The sequence below is a fragment of the Dendrobates tinctorius genome, unplaced genomic scaffold (assembly GCF_039654945.1).
Source record: "Dendrobates tinctorius isolate UK_male_01 unplaced genomic scaffold, ASM3965494v1 ptg000177l, whole genome shotgun sequence".
Lineage (NCBI taxonomy): Eukaryota > Metazoa > Chordata > Amphibia > Anura > Dendrobatidae > Dendrobates > Dendrobates tinctorius.
The window spans coordinates 4,194,231-4,208,163 of record NW_027361844.1 but is presented as its reverse complement, the minus strand read 5'-3'; the positions used below and the strand labels follow the sequence as shown (position 1 = coordinate 4,208,163).

Sequence of the window (13,933 nt, the reverse complement as noted above, 5' to 3'; positions counted from 1 at the left end):
CCGGCGTGGATGCCGTCGGGATCCAAAATGGCGTCGGCGAAATCTCGCGAGATTTCGCCGACGCCATTTTGGATCCCGACGTCCTCCACGCCGGCGACATGTTCTTGCGGTGACGCCATCTTGAGTATCGCGGGATTTCGCGATACTCAAGATGGCGTCGCCGCAAGAACATGTCGCCGGCGTGGAGGACGTCTGGATCCAGGATGGCGCCGGCGGAAGATGTCGGGGATCGTGGATCAGCGGCGATGACGGCGCGAGTATGAGAGACGGAGTGAGAGAAAGGGTCGTATGTGGAGTGAAAGAGTGAGTGGACGTGAGTGGAGCTGGTGAAAGGTTAAAAGGAGTGTGTGTGTTGAGGAGGAGTGGTGTGTTGAGGGTTTACATGGAAAGAGGTGTGCGGTGACGTCACCGGTTACAACTGGACGGAAGTTGTTACAACCGGAAGCTGCTTAGGGCATTTATTATTATACTAGATTATGGCCCGATGCTATCGCATCGGGAGGATGCGATAGCATCACACCTCTTGCCATGTTAACCCTCAACACACACACTCCTCAACACACACTCCTCTCACCTTTCACCATCTCCACTCACTCTTTCACTCCACATACGACCCCTTCTCTCACTCCGTCTCTCATACTCACGCCGTCATCGCCGCTGCTCCACGATCCCCGACATCTTCTTCCGCCGGCGCCATCCTGGATCCAGACGTTGTCCACGCCGGCGACATGTTCTTGCGGCGACGCCATCTTGAGTATCGTGAAATCCCGCGATAGTCAAGATAGCGTCGCCGGAAGAACATGTCGCCGGCGTGGACGACGTCGGGATCCAAAATGGCGTCGGCGAAATCTCGCGAGTTTTCGCCGACGCCAATTTGGATCCCGACGTCGTCCTCGCCGGCGACATGTTCTTGCGGCGACGCCATCTTGACTATCGCGGGATTTCGCCGATCCAAAATGGCGTCGCCGCAAGAACATGTTGCCGGCGTGGACGACATCGGGATCCAAAATGGCGTCGGCGTAATCTCGCCGACGCCATCTTTTTGGATCCCGAGTCGTCCACGCCAGCGACATGTTCTTGCGGCAACGCCATCTTGAATCTCGCGGGATTTCACGAAATCCAAGATGGCGTCGCCACAAGAACATGTCGGCGGCCTGGAGAACGTCTGGATCCAGGATCGCGGCGGCGGAGGAAGATGTCGGGGCAGCGACGATGACGGTGTGAGTATGAGAAACGGAGTGAGAGAAAGGAACGTATGTGGAGTGAAAGAGTGAGTGGACGTGAGTGGAGGTGAAAGGTGAGAGGAGTGTGTGTTGAGGCGGTGTGGTGTGTTGAGGGTTAACATGTGCGTGTGTGTGGTGACGTCACCGGTTACAACTGGACGGAAGTTGTTACAACCGGAAGCTGCTTAGGGCATTTATTATTATAGATATCATAAATCAATCATATTTGTCTCGGACACGACTCTTTAGGATGGGTCGGTTTCAATTATCAGAATGTTTACCATGACACTCATTAGATGCAGATTTTATTCACATGATATGTCAATGTCCTATTATCTTGGAAAGAGGTGACATCATTATTAATATCCCTGGTACAAGCTCCTGTTCCTCTTGAACCACTGGTCTGTTTGTTTGGGGTATGGGACGAGGAGACTTGGGGTCACTATGTTGGGATCTTTCTGCGAGAGACGCTGTTTATGGTACGGAAGGTACTGGCGCTGCGGTGGATGGGAGGCTCATGTCCCTCCCTCAAAACCTGGATTGATTTGGTGAATTCGGTTATCCCATATGAACGCACATTGTATCAGAACAGGGGATGTCCGGGTAAATTTGAAAAGATTTGGGAGAGGTGGAACTCCTCTCATTTTACTCTGTAGGGTGGAAGCATCGCAAAAAGGATAATATACTGTGAGGTATTAGGCTGCAAAATAATAGTTGTTGTAGTTTAGAAATTTAAATAGGTTTTGTTATTTGTGTAACAATATAAGGGCTTGTACGATTTAACTGACATTAATATTTCATGGTGTACGGCCTAATGCCCTTTGCATATATTCAATGGGCTATGTATGTATCACCTTGCAAATAAATAAGAACGCACATTTTGCTTTGCATTCAACAATATGTGGAAATGTGTATGTTCTGTATAGTGCTTATTACTGTATGCAAATATGTATGATGTAGCCGAAGTGAATACTTGAATAGCAGCAGGCTAGTAATGTACATTTTGTTTGAGGTTAAATAAATGAATTGAAAAAACAAAAAAGTGAGAATCTGTAAAAATTTTGCAACTTTTCGCGTTTTCATGACATTTTTGCTTAACTCCCACAAAGCGGGCAGAGCTGGAGTGGGATGGGGGCATGATGGGACAACAATTTTATGACAAGTGATGGTGTTCCTTACACGACAAATCTTACTAAAGTCTCTCACTAGAGTAAGATTTGTGGCAAGATGCACACAAAGGCACACGCAACTTGACACGTGTACCTCTTAATGAATCCGGTGCCTCGCATTCATTTTGAGGTGGCAGCAGAATAGAAAATCCCCCAAATTGACCTCTTTTTTTTAAACTACACCCCTCAAAGAATTAATCTATGGGTTTAATGATCATTTTGACCTTACAGGTATTTCACAGAATTTTATGATATTGGGTGTAAAAATTAAAAATAAAATCTGGCTTAGCTCCAATTTTTTTTTCATTGTCATCAGAAGTAAAAGAAAAAAAGCATGCTCAGCAGTTTGGTAGCAATTTCCAAAGTGGAAGCCAATACAAAATAACCTGCTGCTCAGACACACAGCGAGGATTAGATGGGAAGGAGCACCTTATGGGTTTTTGACCACAGATTTTGTCGGAATAGTTTTCATGTGCCTTGCTGCGTTTGCAAAACCTTTTGAAATTAAAGTACAGACCCCCTTTTTGGAAAACAGGTACGTGCCTCTTGAAACTTATATAGGGGTATAATAAACATTTACACCACATATAAATTTCCAGAAATTGAAGCCTAGTAGATATTGCAATATAATTTGCATTTTTTTAAACACATATGTAATTGCATTGCCCACTGTAAATGTACAGCACCCAAATTATTATGCTATATTCACAGGTTTTAAAAATACCCTACATGTGACCCCAATCTTTTACCTAGAAATAATACAGGGCAATGCTAGACAAAGTGGGGCCCTGGGCAAAAGTTTAAAGTGAGGCCCCTAATGCTCACATATTGCACCACCATAAAGAAACATTTTGGTTCTATTTACATGCACTGAGTTCAGACCTCCAAACGAGCATGATCAACAAAACTGAACTAATTTGGCTCTTGTTTTCCAGCCTCCTTACACAGGATAACAAATGATGGGCACAGGACAATCACTTGGAGATCAATCAGTCCCCATACAGTACTATATTATTGGCAGCAGATCTGCAATTTACAGGGGGAAATGTGCTGCTGAGAACAATGATTTTTGCTCCAAGCATAAACAATCCAATCACCCGGTAAACGATCAGCATTTTGCTGCTTCGTTGGGCGATGTTTACACCTATGAACTATTTTCTGTGCTGACAGGAATTATAAACGCAGATGCTACACACACAGTATGTGACACAAAAATTGTATTTTACACACACACGTATATACATATAGCTGACACACATGCACATATACACACAGCACATGACACACCCACCAGGGCCGTGGGGTACTCGGAACCGGGTCGGACAGTTCTTTGGGGAAGTCACGACCTGACTATGGCCCTTGCTGTGCCGTAAAATGGGGAATATGTATATGGGATTTAACGTGACACCACCTGTAGTGTTCGGCAACAGATGGCCGACGCTGCTAAAGGAGACCGCTGCGGCTGATGGTGACGCAGCTGGGATGGTTCTGCTCCCCACAGGTGGAGCGGGGCCCCAGGGCTACCTGTTTCTGCTATGTCAGGCTTCGTGTACCTTGTGATGCAGGACTCAGGGAGCAAGAGATCACTGGAGGACACAAGGGCTGTAGTTTTCTTTTCCTTTACTTGATGGCTGATAGTACAGACTGGTAACAGATCGTAATGGAGAGCCGGGCAATTTTGGATATACCTGGCCAGGTAGGAATGGAGGCCTTCCTTCTGCGCTGTCCTCCCTTCTTCCTCGCTGCCTAACAGCTCACCCTCCTCCTGCTGCTAACTGTCTCTCTCTGTTTTTATAAACAAATCGTTGCCTGCAGGGCAGGCAGCTCGAGCCTATCACAGGATTTGGGTGTAAGATCGGTTAGGGAATTGATTAAAAGCGGTAGTAGTCTGGCCTGACATAGTGCCTAGAAAAACTTGGCAGGTAGCAAGATCCAAAAATGGAACTAATATGGCTAGGGTAAATTTAAATAAAGCTATTTCAAGTTTGGTAGACAGGAATGGGGGGGTAGTGTACGGCATTACGATTTAGAAACCGGTGAAGGAAATTTTTGGCAAAACGAAAGTGTGCATTTGAACGCAATTGTAATTGATTTATGAGCACTTTCCATTCAGGAAGGACTGAATGTGCGTTGGGAGTTGTTTGGGGGCGCACGCACTTGAGGTGTCAGAGTGTGCCTGCGGTGGCGGTTGGGGGGTCTTTGGAGCTGTTGGAATTTGTTATGGGGGAGAATTTATATGAGTTATGATCGGCTGATCTGGCAAATAATTAAATAGTGAGGAGGAAAAAAGTCAGCACATCAATCCAACAATGAGTTAAATATCTCAAAAATTTATTGGAAAATCTTTATAAACATGATTCCAAAGATCTAAAATTCTGTCGCATTTCTGGCATCCAAGCGCCCCTTAGTCACACGGCGAGCCTAGCTGTAGTTCAGTGAGCTCTCTAGAATGAGCTATTTTTTCAGACTGTATGGTGAGGGGCTGAATTCTATGCCACATGGCACTGGGACTGAATGAAAAACTTGAATTCAACGATTAAGAAGTGTGTCCTAATACTTATGTCCATATAGTGTATATCAGGGTATTTACTCCTACACTATGAAGTTGTCCAAGTTGAACAAAAATAATAAAAATCAAAATTAAAAAAAAAACAACTGTCCCATCAACAAATTTATTTTAGAGTTGTTCATTTCCCTAACATCATAGACGGTAGTCTATGATATAGTTTATTGTGACATTCATTGAGGTCTAAGCCTTAGATGGTGAATTTAAAAGGAAATGAAAAGTGAAAAGTATATTGCACAAAATGAGGCAGGTTTATCAAGTAGGATTGGAGCAATTTCTTCCACATCTTGAGAAATTTGTCAGGGTGGTTGAGAAATTTGTCAGTGTGGTTTCTATGGTGGTATAGCCACTTTTTAATGATGAAGCAATTTTTACAAAAATACCTTTTTAGCAGAGTAAAAAGTTTCTGTCAAAAAGGTGTGAGAGTATTTAGTACAGAAATACTTTAAAATAAACATTCCTTGGGGCAGTAGTATCCATAAATCTCGTATTTTAGGGCAAACTCATTAAACATAACAGAAGCATGCTCTATAGAATTGAAAAGTGCTCTCCAGTGGTAGGCAACAAGTCTGCAGTCACTCTATGTGACTGCAGACTTGTGAATCCTCACATCTTGAGTGCTGTGCGTAGTGAGGATTCTCAAGTACTGGAGCTGGAAGACTTGTCCCGTCTTAAACTACAAGTCTGCAGTCACTGTTTGATCTGAGGATTTTCCAGTATAGGCATTGGGAGCGGTGGTCATGTGACCGCAAGCGATATGCATACTCCCGGCTTTTTTCCGACTAACTGGGCTGTTATGATTGAGTCACCGTAGGAGGCAAAAACAGAACTGCTAGCTAAGTCCAGAAAACCAGAGAGGTTGGCAGCTATCGGATTGCAGACCCCTGATCCTATCACAACAACTAACAGTAGCCGTGGGGGGTTCCTACGATGCCCTAGACCCCTCGATCACAGCCGGAGAATTAAATAGGCCTAAAGAAAGAAAGGGGAAATCTAAACTGCCCCAGAGCAGACCCCAAAGCAATAGGCAGCCCCCAACATATAATGACGGTGAAGCAAGATGAAAACACTAAGACAGAAAGATAGACTGAGCAAAGACGGGGCCCAAACTACCTAGATAGGAAAGGACAGGAAGGCTGCTGTCTGCAATCCGTGAAAAACCCTATGAAAATAAGAGCCAACAGACTGACAGTAAAAAGGGCCCTGAAGACGCTAGGCTTCAAAAAACCTATGTCAGTACTCAGGAAAATTCTGAAGACAGAGCAACCTGCAAAAGGAGATTCAGCTCATCCCAGCAGGGAATGGCAGAATCCAGAAAAGCAAGGAAAACAAAAACAAAACATAAATGCAAACAGGCAAAGCAGAAAACTTAGTTTTAGGGAAGCAGGAATCAGACTGGTGTCCTAGAAGTCCACAGAGAATTCACCCGCAGGGCAGAAGGGCGTCGGCAGCCTTATATCCAGTCAGTGACTCCACTCAGCCAGTCATCTTCATTAGGCTCAGGTGCCTGATAATCAGGCTCATTACCTTCCTTTACCAGAATAGGGAGTTCACCAGACCTCAGTGACGAAGGGGAAAATGAACTCACAACAGTACCTCCCCCTTGAGGAGGGGTCACCGAACCCTCAACCACGCCACCAGGGCGATCAGGGTGAGCCCGATGAAAGGCACGCACCAATCTTTTGGCATGAATATCAGAGGCAGAGACCCAGGAATTATCCTCCTGACCATAACCCTTCCACTTAACCAAATACTGGAGTCTCCGTCTAGCCAGACGGGAATCCAGTATTTTCTCTACCTCATATTCCATGTTACCTTCAACCAATACAGGGTCTGGAGGTGCCACCCCAGGAACAACTGGTTCAACAAACCTCTTCAACAAGGACTTATGGAACACATTATGGATTTTAAATGTGACAGGAAGAGCCAAACGAAAAGAGACCGGATTAATAATCTCCAAAATCTTGTAAGGTCCAATAAATCTAGGCTTAAACTTAGGAGAAGCCACCTTCATAGCAATATTTTTTGATGATAACCACACCATATCACCAATCTTAAATTGGGGACCAATGGTCCTATGTCGATTGGAAAACCGCTGGGCCTTTTCCTGGGAGAGAGATAACTTATCCACCACTTGGTCCCAGATCTGGTGCATTCTCTCCACCACAGTGTCAACACCTGGGCAGGCAGAAGGCTCCACCTTCCCTGAAGAAAATCGAGGATGAAACCCAAAGTTACAAAAAAAAGGTGACATCAAAGTGGCAGAACTAGCTCTATTATTTAAAGCAAATTCGGCCAAGGGCAAAAATGAAACCCAATCATCCTGATCAGCGGAAATAAAACATCTCAAAAACGACTCCAAGGTCTGGTTTGTTCTCTCTGTCTGCCCATTGGTCTGAGGGTGAAAAGCAGAGGAGAAGGACAACTGAATTCCCAGCTTGGAACAGAAAGTCCTCCAAATCTAGACACAAACTGAACTCCTCTGTCAGATACAATGTTCTCAGGAATCCCGTGCAAGCGAACCACCTGTTGCAAAAACAGGGGCACCAACTCAGAGGAAGATGGCAACTTAGGGAGTGGTACAAGATGAACCATCTTAGAGAACCTATCACAAATAACCCAAATAACAGTCATTCTTTGAGAGACCGGCATATCAGAGATGAAAGCCATTGAAATATGGGTCCATGGCCTCCTGGGGACCGGCAAAGGCATCAACAACCCACTAGAGCGAGAACAAGATTTAGACCGGGAGCAAGTCCCACAGGACTGCACAAAATTCCTGACATCATGAGACAAGGTGGGCCACCAAAAAGAGCTACTCACCAGATCTCTAGTACCAAAAATACCTGGATGACCAGCCAATGCAGAGCAATGAACTTCAGACATCACTCTCTTCTTCCACTGGTCAGGAACATACAACTTTCCACTGGGACAACGCTCAGGTTTGTCCTCCTGGAACTCTTGCAGAGCAAGTCTCAAATCGGGCGAGATGGCAGAAAGAACTACCCCTTCGCCTAAGATGGTAGCAGGCTTGGTCACCACAGGAGAATCAGCATAGAAACTCCTAGAGAGGGCGTCTGCCTTGACATTCTTAGTTCCAGGAAGAAAAGAGACCACAAAATCAAAACGTGTAAAAAACAAGGCCCACCTAGCCTGTCTAGGGTTCAAGCGTTTAGCCGACTCTAGGTAAATCAAATTCTTGTGGTCAGTGAGGACCACAACTTGATGTTTAGCTCCCTCCAACCAATGTCTCCACTCCTCAAATGCCCATTTCATGGCCAACAGTTCCCGATTCCCCACATCATAGTTACGTTCAGATGGAGAGAACTTTCGGGAAAAGAAAGCACAGGGATTCATTTTAGATGTTACAGGATCCTTTTGGGACAAAACAGCTCCTGCACCAATCTCAGAAGCATCCACCTCTACCTGGAACGGGAGTGAGACATCAGGTTGCTGCAAAACCGGGGCGGAGGTAAATCTTCGCTTCAGCTCCTGAAAGGAAGCAACAGCTTCCGGAGACCAATTCAACACATCAGCACCCTTCTTAGTCAGATCAGTCAATGGCTTGGCAATACTAGAAAATTTTGCTATAAATTTCCGATAAAAATTAGCAAAACCCAAAAACTTCTGGAGGGCCTTCAAAGAAGTGGGCTGAACCCAATCATAAATGGCCTGTACCTTGGCCGGGTCCATTTCAATAGTTGACGGAGACAAAATAAATCCCAAAAATGAAATCCTCTGTACTCCAAAAAGGCATTTCGATTCTTTGACATACAGGGAATTCTCCCTCAAGATCCGGAACACAGTCCGAATATGTTCCACATGAGAATCCCAATCCTTGGAGAAGATCAAAATATCATCCAGATAGATAATCAAAAATTTATCGACAAAGCCTCGGAAAATATCGTTCATGAAGCACTGGAAGACAGAAGGGGCATTAGTGAGCCCAAAAGGTATCACCAGGTACTCAAAATGTCCCTCCGGAGTATTAAACGCCATCTTCCATTCATCCCCCTGCTTAATGCGGATAAGATTATACGCCCCCCTGAGGTCAAGCTTGGTAAACCAGCAAGCACCTTTAACTCTGCAGAATAGATCCGAAATCAGGGGTAACGGATACTGATATTTAATAGTAATTTTATTGAGGGCACGATAATCAATACAAGGCCTTAAAGAACCATCCTTTTTGACCACAAAAAAAAAAAAACGGCACCTAAGGGTGAAGAGGATGGTCTAATATGACCCTTCTCCAACGCCTCCTTAATATAGGACCGCATAGCCTCGTGCTCGGGTACAGATAAATTGAAGAGCCGACCCTTGGGAAATTTACACCCCGGGCTTAGTTCAATAGCACAGTCATAACTCCTATGAGGAGGCAAGGACGCAGACTCATTCTCACTAAATACATCATAAAAGTCCGCCAAATAGTCAGGAACATCATGCGACTGAGGAGAGGTGGAAAAAACCGGAGCCTCACTAAAGGCACACCGACAACCCCAACTCACCACAGACACAGACTTCCAATCCAAAACTGGATTATGAATTTGCAACCAGGGAAACCCCAGAACAACGGCATCATGCAGACCAAGCAACACCAAAAATCTGCAATTTTCTTGATGGTCTGGGGCGACCCGCATGACCACCTGGGTCCAAAACTGAGGTTTATTTTTAGCCAAAGGAGTAGCATCAATCCCCCTCAAAGGGATAGGCGTCTGCAGAGGTGTCATCGGAAATCCACAACGTTTAGCAAAATCCAAGTCCATTAGGTTTAGCGCTGCTCCCGAATCCACAAAAGCCTTGGCGGAAAATGTGGACAGGGAGCAGATCAGAGTAATTGCCAGAAGAAACTTGGGTTGAACACCACCAACAGAAAACGTGTGTGCAAAGCGTTTCTCTCGTTTAGGACAAACAGAAATAATATGCGAGGCATCTCCACAGAAAAAACACAGCTTATTACGCCTTCTGAACTCCTGACGTTGCGCCTTAGACAAAACTCTATCACATTGCATAGGTTCAGACGTCTGTTCAACCGGTAGCAACACCTCTCGTGCAATCCTGCGTTCACGTAAACGCCGATCAACCTGAATGGCTAATGACATAGAATCGTCCAGACCAGAGGGAACAGGAAATCCCACCATAGTATCTTTTACGGCTTCTGACAAACCCTTCCGAAAGAGAGCAGCCAAGGCATTATCATTCCAGGTAGTAAGGACCGCCCACTTTCGGAACTTTTGACAGTACAACTCTGCAGAATCTCGACCCTGGTTTAATGCCAACAGGGTCTTTTCAGCCTGATCAATAGCATTAGGTTCGTCATACAACAACCCCAAAGCTTGAAAGAATGCGTTCACATTAGTCAGAATAGGATCATCTGGTTTCAAAGAAAACGCCCAATCCTGGGGATCGCCACGCAGCAAAGAGATGACAATTTTAACCTGCTGCGCGGAGCTCCCTGACGAGTTAGGCTTCAAGGCAAAAAATAATTTACAATTATGTTTGAAACTCAAAAATTTAGATCGATCCCCAAAAAATACATCAGGTGTAGGGATCTTTGGTTCAACAGCATGCGAACGAGCAAGGTAGGCGGAAATTCCCAGCACTTCCGCAGCGAGCTGCTCCACACGATCAGACAATTGCTTTATCTCCATTGAGAGAAAAAAAAAAATTCCCCCTACGGCCTCAGAGATATAGAGGAAAGAATATACACACACTTTTTTTTTTTTTTTTAAACACAATTCTTTCCTGCTATTGAGTACCCTAGGATCTGCGGTATGGTGGGTGATTCTGTTATGATTGAGTCACCGTAGGAGGCAAAAACAGAACTGCTAGCTAAGTCCAGAAAACCAGAGAGGTTGGCAGCTATCGGATTGCAGACCCCTGATCCTATCACAACAACTAACAGTAGCCGTGGGGGGTTCCTACGATGCCCTAGACCCCTCGATCACAGCCGGAGAATTAAATAGGCCTAAAGAAAGAAAGGGGAAATCTAAACTGCCCCAGAGCAGACCCCAAAGCAATAGGCAGCCCCCAACATATAATGACGGTGAAGCAAGATGAAAACACTAAGACAGAAAGATAGACTGAGCAAAGACGGGGCCCAAACTACCTAGATAGGAAAGGACAGGAAGGCTGCTGTCTGCAATCCGTGAAAAACCCTATGAAAATAAGAGCCAACAGACTGACAGTAAAAAAGGCCCTGAAGACGCTAGGCTTCAAAAAAGCTATGTCAGTACTCAGGAATATTCTGAAGACAGAGCAACCGGCAAAAGGAGATTCAGCTCATCCCAGCAGGGAATGGCAGAATCCAGAAAAGCAAGGAAAACAAAAACAAAACATAAATGCAAACAGGCAAAGCAGAAAACTTAGCTTTAGGGAAGCAGGAATCAGACTGGTGTCCTAGAAGTCCACAGAGAATTCACCCGCAGGGCAGATGGGCGTCGGCAGCCTTATATCCAGTCAGTGACTCTACTCAGCCAGTCATCCTCATTAGGCTCAGGTGCCTGATAATCAGGCTCATTACCTTCCTTTACCAGAATAGGGAGTTCACCAGACCTCAGTGACGAAGGGGAAAATGAACTCACAACACTGGGCCTCTCTCAATGCAAGTGTGTTAAGTGAGGACAGAAGTGGTCTAGTCGGAATGTGACTGGGAGTATGCACAGACCGTACTTGCAGTCTCATGACTGCCATTCCTGACGCTGACCCTGGAGATTCTTCACATGGACTGACTACAGACTTGTAGTTTAAAGACTGAACAACGCCTTTAAAATCTTACTTTTTAAAAAAGGATGTACTCATTTATGATGTCTGTAGTGACAATAGACAATTCAATGAAAACATTAAGAACTTACCTGTACAAAGACACAGTACTCTTTTCTTTTAAGGCTTCTTGGACATGCCACTTGCTGGTTTCCAGCACTTTTAGCAAACTGTGCTGACCTATGATATAAAGTAGTTCAGCCAGAAAGTCATACTGGTCATCTTCAAATAGACCTTTCTTTTGGAGCTCAGTAAAAAGTTCTAGACTTGACTTCATGGTTAACAGTTTCTTGTTTGGAAGCAAATCCGAACAAAGGAATTTCAAAGATTCCAAATCCTCTAGGCTGAGTTCATTATCAATCGAAACAAGCGTGCTGTGAAAATCCATTGGTCAGAGCGCAGTTGGCACCGAATGTGCCTTCCCTTCCTAAAATGGGATAAAAAAGAACAAAAACTGGTGAACTATAATTAACAATCTGCTCTATTTGGCATTCAAAGACAGCCAAAAAGTTAATGTGCATGGGTGTCATTTAGCGTTTGGTGTGAATTCCAGACCAGAATCTGCAAACTCATTAAAGGTAAAAGAAGTATGCTCTATAGCAGTGGTCCACAACCGTCATGACCTTGAGAGCCACATTCAGCTATGAGAGATGGTCGCGAGCCACATCCAGGTACTGCCCCCTCACAACAGTGGCAACCAAAGCACCCATTTTGGGTGCAATGATAACCAAAGCTTTTCCACAGAAATCTTCCCGAAGCAAAATACCAAGATCCAGGGGTTCCCACAATACCCCCATTCAGTTTTCTCCCAACACACTTTTACAGCCAGCTTCAAGCATCTCCACTTAGGTAGTATCATCCTGTCTCCAGCCTACCATACTCAAATTATCTCTAAACCCCTAAGACCAGTGTATGTGCATCCAGATCTGCTCTTCTGTGCAGTGCTACTCACAAAATTCTCCATTTTGAGATGTGGTCTTCATACCTGTTTCCTAGACCTGGAGCTAATGCACCAAGCTGGCAGACAGCCGTGAGCCACAATTCATGGGACCGCAAGCCACATGTGGCTCCCGAGCTACAGGTTGGGGACCCTTGCTCTATAGAATTGAAAAGTGCGCCTAAGAATCATGGAGGTTCAAGCCGGTAGTTGTACGGGCTATCTGATCGGTCTGGGAGACGCATTTTTTCAGGCAATTCGTACCTATCCTACAGGTATATCCCTTTGGCCAAGGCCATTAACCTGTCCTTGCATACTTCATGCATTTGAATTGGGCTTTTTTGGCCTATTTTGGCATCAGCCCCCCCCCCTTACTACTTCTTTACTTGGGGTACTATATACCGTATATTCTCTGTACCAGATGCCTTACTGATGATTTGTACAGTCCTATATACATGGAATGGTTTCAGCTGGCTCTTAGTATTAGAAATAACCTTCTTTGCACCATGATTATGCCGCCATCTCATGTGTTGTGATTACTATGTTGTCTGATATACGTTTATTGTTATACATTGTTATTCACTGCTATTTTTATACCTTATGCTTCACAATTAAATCCTTTCGGCATCTGGATCTGGGATCCCATCGCTATGTCATTTTAATTGTTTTTATACCCACTTGTTTGTTGTGTCAGTATTAATACAATAAAATTGATTCATATCTTTTACCTTGGAGTGTGCACATCTTTTGGGTAATGTTTTCTCCTTTTTCTGGTTCTTGAGTCATTATTACTATCCTTGTGGCACCTCCTGTTCATACTTATCTGATTACCCAAACCTTATTTGTGGAGCGCCCTTACCTTATAAATACAAACGCTTTAAATAGGATAACATTTTCACAAAACATTGTGAGACAAGCTGATAATGATGGTAAACTCAGAAGCCTATATACAACTATTAGACGCCACCACTTATCAGCTTGTCTCACAAGTTTTGGTTTTATACCTATGGGGCGGTGTGACCTAGAGTCATGGGGACGCAGCTTGGCAGCAGGGTAGCTGTGAAGCACCAGGTTGTCCGCCCTGTTGGTGCACTGTCGCTGTGATGATGGTTTGGGCATGGTGCCGATAGTTTGCTTCATACAGTCTGATTAGAAAATTAAACTAAGAACCTCATATCAAATTTTGCAAATTTTTGCTTGACGGCATTAAATCAATATGTGTTTTTCGGATGTATGGACCGTGTCTCTTTTTTCCTCCAGTTCTGTTCTGGCATATGGC

At 44.6% G+C, this 13,933-nt stretch overlaps 1 protein-coding gene across 3 annotated transcripts in view; it reads right to left on the bottom strand.

Annotated features, from left to right (window-relative positions):
• CASP10 (caspase 10) overlaps nucleotides 1-13,933 on the bottom strand; it is a 121,886-nt gene that overhangs the window by 84,399 nt on the left and 23,554 nt on the right. For 2 of the 3 annotated variants that reach the window (XM_073551480.1, XM_073551479.1), the window contains exon 2: nucleotides 11,810-12,144. In XM_073551480.1, the coding sequence (XP_073407581.1) occupies nucleotides 11,810-12,105 (296 nt within the window). In that variant the 5' untranslated portion in view covers nucleotides 12,106-12,144. Of the gene's footprint in view, nucleotides 1-11,809; nucleotides 12,172-13,933 lie in introns of all 3 variants that reach the window. The other variant, XM_073551481.1, reaches the window with a different exon arrangement.